The following is a 9,363-nucleotide window of genomic DNA, read 5'->3' as shown; positions in this document are numbered from 1 at the left end:
TATCATACTAAGGTACCACAAGGAGGAAGTGTTTAAACGAGAAATAGTTGTTGGTAGCATTATGGCCGACTATGAAAGGGCGCTGCGCTTGGCTATTATGGACACATATCCGGGGACGAGGATTGTGAGCTGTTGGTTCCACTATGCCAAGGCAGTGTACTTGAGAGGTCGGCAACTGGGGCTTGTTGGGCACTCTCACAAGGGGTACGTATGGCAATGGTACTACCCCTTCTCCCTCAAGATAATTTTATGGCTGGTATTGAGGAAGTGGAGGCATGAATGGCGTCCAAGGACAGGAACAAATGATTGCCGCATTTGTCACCTACCTAAGACGCCAGTGGACCAGGGCAAATGTTTCGGTATTTGGCGAAGAGCATGATTGGGAGGAAACATCCTAACATTTGGGTATATGTTACTCATTTTTTAAACATGGAGAACGCAAAGGCAAGCGACTTAGTGCAAATGACGCGGGGCCTCCAAGAGCCAAATACCCCCAGGGCGCGCTACACACGACTAAATAGGAGGATAGGTATATAAACTCTCATCTCTTTTATCACAAAATATTAAGATATTTTTTTGCAGAAAACGCACAAAGACTATTACTGGAAGAACAGGACATAGGTTTATTCCTTCGCCGTCTAATCCATCTCGTCGATGGCTTAGAATTGGTAATAAACCCGGATATTGCGGTATATGATGATGGGGACATCGTACCCAATATTCAGGCGCCTGTTCCTCATGTGATACCGCAAATGGCAGGCATAAGACTAGAAGAAGAGGTGAATGGTGAGGCAGCCGCAGTGGCTGTTGCACATGTTCCTGAAGTGGCCCCGGAGGTTTTGAGGCTGGAACCACCACCTTTTCACTATTTTGCGCCTGTCAAACCACCACCGTTAAAAAGTTTTTCACCCGTAGTGGCTGTTTCGCGTGGCCCTGGCATATACTGACCGAATGTGAACAACAAAGATATTCAAATGTATAATAAGATATATAAGTCACGAAAGCCTTAATCTTTACATTAAATATTGATATTTTTAAAACTTTCAGTGTTCTTTTAGATTATTCATATTGAAAATCTCTATCTTAATTTTGTTCTGATCTAAATCTGGTTATAAGAATATTTGCTCTCACTCACTCATTTTTCTCTACATTTGACTCTGAAAAGTCATCTTCATCAAAACTGAATTTACTTCTGGTATTAATAAATTATATTTTAAACTCTCGACATCTGTTTCTAGTGAACTAAATGATAAGAGCCGCCTAATTTGAAAAAAATTATGGCATACAATTTCTCTTACGGTACAGTTTCCATAAGAAATTTAAACTTAATTATTATGGATATACAAGCTTAAACGTAAGAGATACTGTTTGCGACCAAGATAGCAAAAATAAATCTGTTTTAATAGTATAATTCTTTATATTATCAAAGTTCCCCTTCTGAAACATATTTTATAATTAATAATCGTCGCATTTATATAATTTTCGATGCTTCGCACATTAGACAGTAATCTTGTAAAATTTGAACATATTATTTAAGCTTTTGTTCTAGATAAATAATCCAATATTAACTTTAGGACGTGGCCTAAACTCACTAATCAGCATTTTAATTTACAATATCAGTCAGTAATCTGAGACTAAAGATCTTCCTAATGATGCATTTTATACTGCTGAATTTGTACACATAATGAACTTTGTTTCTTTAAATCAGATGTTCAAACTAAATATTAAAATAAAACTATAGGTAATGGGAACTGAAGATTATGAAGTCAGACAGTCTATTCCAGAAAAACACATATAATCGAGATGAAGCCAAAGAGTACAACAAAACTCGGAGTCCTGTCTAACCTACAAGATGAATCTCCAGAATAATACTATTGGTTACGTTTGTGTATGTGTTATTCTTGTCGTTGTCGTCATAATTTTCGTTGATCTCACACAACAGAGTACGTCACCGTGATCCAGGCAATGAATGCAATAAAAAAACGAACATGAATATAGCCTCACCTAATCTCCAATGCGAGTCCCCAAAATCATCGCAGTCGCCGTCGTCATTTTCTTTGTAATCGACAGACTACTTAACGTACGTAAGTCTTTGTACACCCTTCATTGTGCGCGATGATGTTCGTAGTAAAAAACGGAGTCACATCTAATCGTCAAGAAGAGGAATCTCCAAATGATTGGATTGGAGTTTGTTTTAATTTTGACATTCATTCGTTCGTTCATCTTAATATTGTTAATGTCAATTTTAATAAAAAGAGAAGAACAAACAGAACGTCGCACAACGTCTAACCGGCGAAAAGAATTCCCAAGCAAAGGCCCGAGTCTTAACAGATCGCAACGTGGAAACTGATCTACCACCAGGAACGTAGATCGTGCACAGACATTTCCGAGTACCAACATGGAAACGTTGGCCTTGTGAAACTATAAAACTAACTAAATCCTGTCGTCGACCGATGGCCCCACTCGGTATATAAGGTAAATCCCAACAACTCATCTGTCATCTCTCGGGCAGTACCGCTCCACAAGCCAGTGGTGGCGGGAAGCCAACGGATCAACTGCAAGCCCAATACTCACCCAGGGAGGTTCTAGGACCTTCCTCAGATTGGGCTTGTTCTTCCGGGAACCAGTTGACAGGGGGCTGTCATCTTTGTCAGTCCCGTCTTCTGGTTCAACTTCACCCGTGTATGTATATACACGTGTGCTTGCACATATGGTTCCCGATTGGTCATGATCTCCGGATCGGCACCCGGAGAGGGGTTTACACTTTCCCCTCTCTGTCCCAAAAAAACTCACCTGTCCCTCACCATTAAGACTTGTGGCCGAAAGGCTGGGTGGTCGTGAGTGCGGATGCACTTGTATTCATGTCCCTCACCATTGGAAATATGGTGGAAAGTACGTGAAAAGAACAATAAAAGTGCTGGAAAACTAGACGCGCACGGCGTGGGGTGCGCGTAGCAGCGAGCGCGCGGAGCGGTCGAGCGGCGAGGGTCAATGAACTGGCGGTACTCAGCAAGCGGTGTGACAAAGCAAGCGGCGCGGCGTCAACAAGGCGGCGGATGGTCTTTGTCGGTGATTTAGAGAGAGATCGGCGGTGTTTTTGTCGGTTGTAGCGCGGTGAACACAAAGCAGCGGTGATATAAAAGACTAAGTGTGTGATAAACAGACATAGGTGACTGGAACAATATGATCACAAAGGGCACCGACAAAGGGGTAATTTAGACCAAATAAGGGGTGAGTAAACAAACTGACTTTAATTAAAAGCGGCCGAAATAATAAATTACGAGGTGAAATTAGAAAACAAAACAGAACAGTAAAAAAATTTGCGTAGTGCGAAAAATTTGTGTATGAAACCGAAAAACAATAAGCGAAAATGAGCGGGACAGAATCGGAAGTGATTGACATTGCGTGGGAAACGGGATATGACACGGATATAGTAGCGGGAGGGAGCACAAGGGAAGTGCAAAATAAAGAAAGGGAAGTGGAAATAGAAGAGGAAGAAAAGGAAGAAAGGGTGGAGGATTTCCTTGAGGAAATAACAGGATTAGGGAGTGCTGTTACACGGAAATCGGGTGCGAAGATACAATTCAACATCGCGGAACAGACAACTGTCTTGAGAGCAGTGAAGGAAATCGAGGAAAGAGTGGCACAAATGGCATATAGGATGGGAAAATTAGAAGGTAGAATGGAAGGAAGAATTGAAATGGTGGCAATGATGGTGGAAAGACAGAATGGAAAGTGAAAAAGAAGAAAACAAGAAAAGTGAAAGGAGCAACAAGAAACAAACAGGCAAAGAACAATACGGGGAAAACAACGTAATTGAGGCAACAATGAAGGAAAAAACGGAAAAAACTTATGCAGAAAGGGTAAAGACAACGAGAAGAAGGGAGGATAAAGACAGAGGGGAGACAGGAAAAGAGGAAGCACCAAGAGTGAATAGAGAAAAAAGAAAAGAAACAGTGATTAAAATGAAAGATGCACAGAGCAGGAAGGAAGTGGAGAAGAAAATAGAGGAAATGAAATTACACAGGAAGAAAGTACAATCGGTACAAATATTAAGAGGAAACAGAGTACTTATTAAAACAGGGATTTTGAAATAGAAAGAGAAAAGAAAATAAAACCAAAACTGGAGATACAGGGCGTCAGGAAAGGGACGAGTGAGGAAAGCATGATGGAAGGAATTGAAAGAGCAGTAGGAAAGAAAGTCAGAATGGAAGACGTAAAAATAGTCAGAAGATACAACTGCAGGAATTTAATCAGGGAAAATATTATATTCAGCATAGAGGGAGAAATTTTTAGAAAACTAATGAAAGAAGAAAAAGTAGAAATAGATGGTGAAAGGTGTTTCGTAAAGGAGAACTTTAGCACCGAAATCTGCTACAGATGTTGTAGATTTGGGCACATCGCAAAACATTGTAAGCAAGAGTGGGAAATAGTTTGCTATAGATGCGCTGGAAAGCATGAGGGAAGGGTGTGTAAAAATGAGGATTGGGCATGCACCAACTGCAAATTTCAAGGTTTAGAATATGAGGGACATGGAGCGCTAGATTGGGAATGCGAGTCGCTGCGGCGGAGGATCAGGAGCAGCAAAAGACTGATAGAATATGGGAACGAGCATTAAATTTGTTATGCTAAATGCGGGGAGAGGGAGGGAGGCGACGGATTTGTTCGCAAGGAAACTGGAAAAGGAGAAGATAGACATAGGTATTTTGCAGGAAATATACCACGGAAAGATAAATATAAAAGGATACAAAACATATAGGGTGGAGGATGGAAAAGTAGCGATTTTTGTGAAGAAAGAAACTAAGTTTTTGCCCAGTTACCTCGGTGGATGTGGGGTGAACCATTTACAAAAATATTCTAAATAATCGAAGACACAATCTTACCACTAAGTATTTGAATAATACTCGACTGTTCACGTTTAATAATGTTACTCTGCCTATTATTGCCTATCAAAGGATAATTTACTAATAGTATGCTGAATTTGAAAGAAAAAAATTTATCATTTAATTTCGCATATTTCAAATATTTTTCATGCATATTTGCATGCATAAAACCTTTGTTGCATATCATCTGGTCTCTAGTGATTACCAAATATCAATTAGGGATAAAGGTTACATAGTCAATGAGGTCAGATGCTTGGTTGAATCACGTATTGTTACTTGCATAACTAGGGAAAGTAGTCTTAGGTTTAGATCAACAGTTAGTAAGAATTATAATAAAGGTGCCGACGAATGCCACAAAAAGGACAAATACACTATAGAATTAAGAAATCCTGTTTCAGCAGTTGCCAATATATTAATGGGCAATGTCGTGCTTAAGAATTTCATATAATACAAATGGCAAAGAAACTGTTAGTTCTTCCATCAGGACAATTCAAGCCTATACTATAGTAGGAGCAGCAAAAACAATTACACTTTGTTTAGTAAAGGACAGCAAAAACTAATTATGTTCAGTCGGGAATCACTGAAATGGATTCTTATCGTTAAACAAGAACTTAAACGCTAGAATAATAGGTTATACATTAATACTCCACGAGGAAGTAAGAACTCTATACTCCAGAGACGATCGATTAAACACCCCAGTACTAACGTTTCCAAACCGAAATTGAAAAGAGGTATTTCCAAATCATTAATAAACATAGTAAATAGAATAAAAGAGGTAAAATTACTGCACACAAAGAAATAATGAGTGTCGCATGTCAAATCAAAATGGCATTAAAAAGGACCTCCTGAATCCTTGTTATTGTGAATAGAACATATCTTATATCCAACTGACACATAAGAGAACAATCAACCATAACTGTAACGGATAACCTTTAACAATTAAATTCAGCCTTTAGATCCTTGTTATAATTGTCAATTCATCAACTCCAATGTTCAAAGAGCAGCAGGTTATAAACCTTAGTTGAGACAATTGAACATGTACTCAAGTTGATATATACTGTCGAAGGACTAAATTACACTATTACAAATTACATTCTAAATACATAAAAAATTACTTATGAAAGTCAACAACTGGCGCAGCAGCTCGTGTTTATGTTAATATACAAATGAGAATAGACTTTATTAATGTTCTAAGAGTTCGAATCCGAGATCTCTCAATTATTTTGGTGTGCTAGTAGATTGATACAATCAATTGGTTCGAGTGCCTGAAGAAAATAAGACTCGATGAGTGCTTTCCGAATAAATGATCCAAATACCTAAAACAAAAAGATAACAAACGTTAGAAAATATCGTAACTATATACTTATTGATATGTTTCAATTTGCTAAATTATCTTTAAAATTTTAAGTAGTTAACAAATCGTTCTGGGATAGATAAACTTCTTTGCGATTGTGAGAACACGAGTTATTGACAATCTGAAATATCATGACTATAACAATTCAAATTTTCAGTTTTATTTAATATTTTAGAAACTAACAACTTAACTCTTCATAGAAAATGATTAATATACCTTTTTAAATAAATGTACTTGAGAATCTATAGAAATGTTTAAAAATTATTTTAACTTATTGAAAAATATAAATTTATTTTAATTTTCAATTAATAGAAAGAAGATAATGGAATGTTTATGTTTAAAGGTAAAAGTAGGTTAGGTTGATATTCACTATAAAAATTTTAAATTCGTTAAATTTTTTTAACACAGTCCGAGAGTAAAAATAAAAATATTCTAAATTAATTGATTATATAAACAAAAATTATCAAATGTCATCAAATTTGGTTTGACACTAGACAAATTTGAAAATTATATTGGGTAATTTGACAATTTTAAACTAAAAGTTACTGAATGAACTTTTTAGAAATATTTTAAATTCAATTATTCCGTCTGAAATAAAAAAAGGTGGACATATTTTGTTGAGTGGAGTTTATAGGGAAAGATATCAAAATGAGGTTTGTGGCAATTAACCTTTTAAAAAATTTACCCCCGAAGCAAATTCTTCTCTAATTAATCTGGAAATAATTATGATAGTTAAAATACCTGTATACTTAATACAATTTCTTGTATTAACTTTTACCAAAACTGTTGCTCTAGTAGTAGTATTTTCAATACTACTAAACTTACAACTTGGAGGAAAGCTTCTTAATTTCTTAGTCCAATGCTAAAGCAAAAAAACAATATTAATTATTTACATAATAGATAAATTAAAGAATATAGTATAATATAATTTATACAGTAATTTATTGAGATCTTATTTAAATGATTAAAAATAATTGCTCATTATACATATTTATACTTACTTAACCATTTTTGAACAGTTAAAATTTGTAATATGGGCTTTAATATGACAAATAACAATTTTAAAATTGTTGGTTGCTTATTGTTATTTAATTTTTTAAAATAATTGTATAATAGTTAATTTAAAAATATTGTAGATTAATACCAATTGTGACAACATTTAAAACAGAAAAGATACCTTGGAGGTAAATTGTGATAACCGATCATATTTAAATAACCAAAATTAGTTGCCCAGCATATATATTTATATTAAACATATGCACAACAATTTTAAATACTTAAAATTTGTGAGATAACTTTAAGTATAAATTTAAAATTTATTAGACTGTATGTCCAACAAGAAAAATTTATATTTTTACTATACAAAACTGAACGGTTGTATCGTCCTTTTAAAAACACAATCGGTGTGATACTATGCAAAATTAGTTTATAGTAAATGTGAGCCTGACCTTTAGTATTTACATTTCTGGTTAATTTCATTTCCTTTCCTCATAAAATAACAGCCCAGTTTAATTTTTCATTTGTCCTAAGGAACTTACAACTTTGTACAACTGGTCGGAAGCTTCTTAGTTTCTTGGTTAAATGCTGAAAACAAAAAAGAGATTGGTTACTCAATTTATTAAAATAATTTTGTATAATAGTTTAATTAAAAATATAGGATAGTATAAGTTATATACCAATTTATTGTGAGTGACAAATATTGAAGATTGACACCAATTGTGATAACATTTAAAACAGAAAAGAAACCTTGGAGGTAACTTGTGATAAATGATCATATTTAAATAACCAAAATTAATTGCCCAGCATACATATTTGTACTAAACATATACACAACAGTTAAAATTAAGTAAGTAAGTTAATCCTTAGCAGATATTAAAGAAAATTTGTATTTTTACAATACAATAAAAACTGAACAGTTGTAATTGGGCTTTCAAAAACACACAATCAGTATGATACTATACAAAATTTGTTTACAGTAAATGTGAGACTGATCTTTTATATTTACATTTATGGTTCATTTTATATCCTTTCATCATAAAATGACATGCCCGTTTAATTTTGCATTATTTCACTTGTCCTAAAGAACTTTGAACTTGATGGAAAGCTTTTTAGTTTTGTGGTTAAATGCTGAAAACAAAAAATTGATATTAGTTATTCAATTTATTAAAATAATTTTATATAGCAGTTATGTGTTAGACTATATGTTCAAGATTTACTACTAATGAAAAGTTATGTTTTTATAATACATAACTGAACGATTGTAATTATATTTTTAAAAGCACACAATCGGTATCATACAAAGCAAATTTAGTTTACAGTAATTGTAAGACTGACCTTTTATATCTACGTTTCTGATTCATTTCAGTTCCTTTCTTTCTAAAATTTCATGCCAGTGTAACTTCTCATCTTGCGCCGTTGCTAAAATAAAAAATTCAGTATTGGTTATTAAAAGCACCTTATAGTTTATATACATAGTTTATCATGAATAACTGTAAAATTTGTAAGATAATCTTAAGTATAATAGAAAATTTAAAATTTATTAGACTGTATGTCCAACATTTATTTATCTATATATTATCCATATATTAAAGAAAAAATTATATTTTTACAATACAAAACTGAACGATTGTAATCGTACTTTTAAAAACACAATCGGTGTGCTACTATGCAAAATTAGTTCATAGTAATAAATGTGAGCCTGACCTTTTATCTTTACATTTCTGATTCATTTCATTTCCTTTCCTAATAAAATGACATCCCAGTTTAATTTTTCATTTGTCCTAAGGAACTTACAACTTTGTAGAAAACTCTTTAGTTTCATGGTTAAATGCTGAAAACGAAATATCGATAGTTATTCATTTTATTAAAATAATTTTATACAATAATTTATATACTAACTTATTGTGAGTGACAAATATTGAAGATTGATCCCAATGGTCCTAACATTTAAAACAGAAAAGAAACCTTGGAGGTAACTTGTGATATCTGTTCATATTTAAATAACCAAAAATAATTGCCCAGCATACAAATTTATATTAAACATATACACAACAATGTTGAACAGTTAAAATTTGTAAGAGAACCCTTAGCACAATAACATTAAAATTTAAATTTATTATGTCTAAT

The 9,363-nt window shown here is 33.9% G+C and overlaps 1 protein-coding gene and 2 long non-coding RNA genes across 3 annotated transcripts; 1 reads left to right on the top strand and 2 right to left on the bottom strand.

Annotated features, from left to right (window-relative positions):
- The first annotated feature begins 3,928 nt into the window (after positions 1–3,928).
- LOC126266029 (uncharacterized) lies at positions 3,929–4,849 on the top strand. Its single transcript, XM_049969307.1, has one exon. The coding sequence runs from the start codon at positions 4,166–4,168 to the stop codon at positions 4,616–4,618; it is 453 nt and encodes a 150-aa protein (XP_049825264.1). The 5' UTR covers positions 3,929–4,165; the 3' UTR covers positions 4,619–4,849.
- Positions 4,850–6,039: 1,190 nt separating this feature from the next.
- Positions 6,040–7,800, bottom strand: LOC126266049 (uncharacterized). The gene is made up of 3 exons (XR_007548523.1): positions 7,686–7,800; positions 6,979–7,099; positions 6,040–6,199 (listed from the first exon to the last, which is right to left on the bottom strand). It is a non-coding gene; the product is annotated as an uncharacterized LOC126266049 (long non-coding RNA).
- Positions 7,801–7,934: 134 nt separating this feature from the next.
- On the bottom strand, positions 7,935–9,037 carry LOC126266050 (uncharacterized). Its single transcript, XR_007548524.1, has 3 exons — positions 8,941–9,037; positions 8,572–8,655; positions 7,935–8,364 (listed from the first exon to the last, which is right to left on the bottom strand). It is a non-coding gene; the product is annotated as an uncharacterized LOC126266050 (long non-coding RNA).
- Positions 9,038–9,363: the final 326 nt, after the last annotated feature.

The sequence above is a fragment of the Aethina tumida genome, chromosome 6, assembly GCF_024364675.1.
Source record: "Aethina tumida isolate Nest 87 chromosome 6, icAetTumi1.1, whole genome shotgun sequence".
In the NCBI taxonomy this organism is placed as follows: Eukaryota; Metazoa; Arthropoda; class Insecta; order Coleoptera; family Nitidulidae; genus Aethina; species Aethina tumida.
This window is presented reverse-complemented; position numbering and strand designations above follow the sequence as displayed.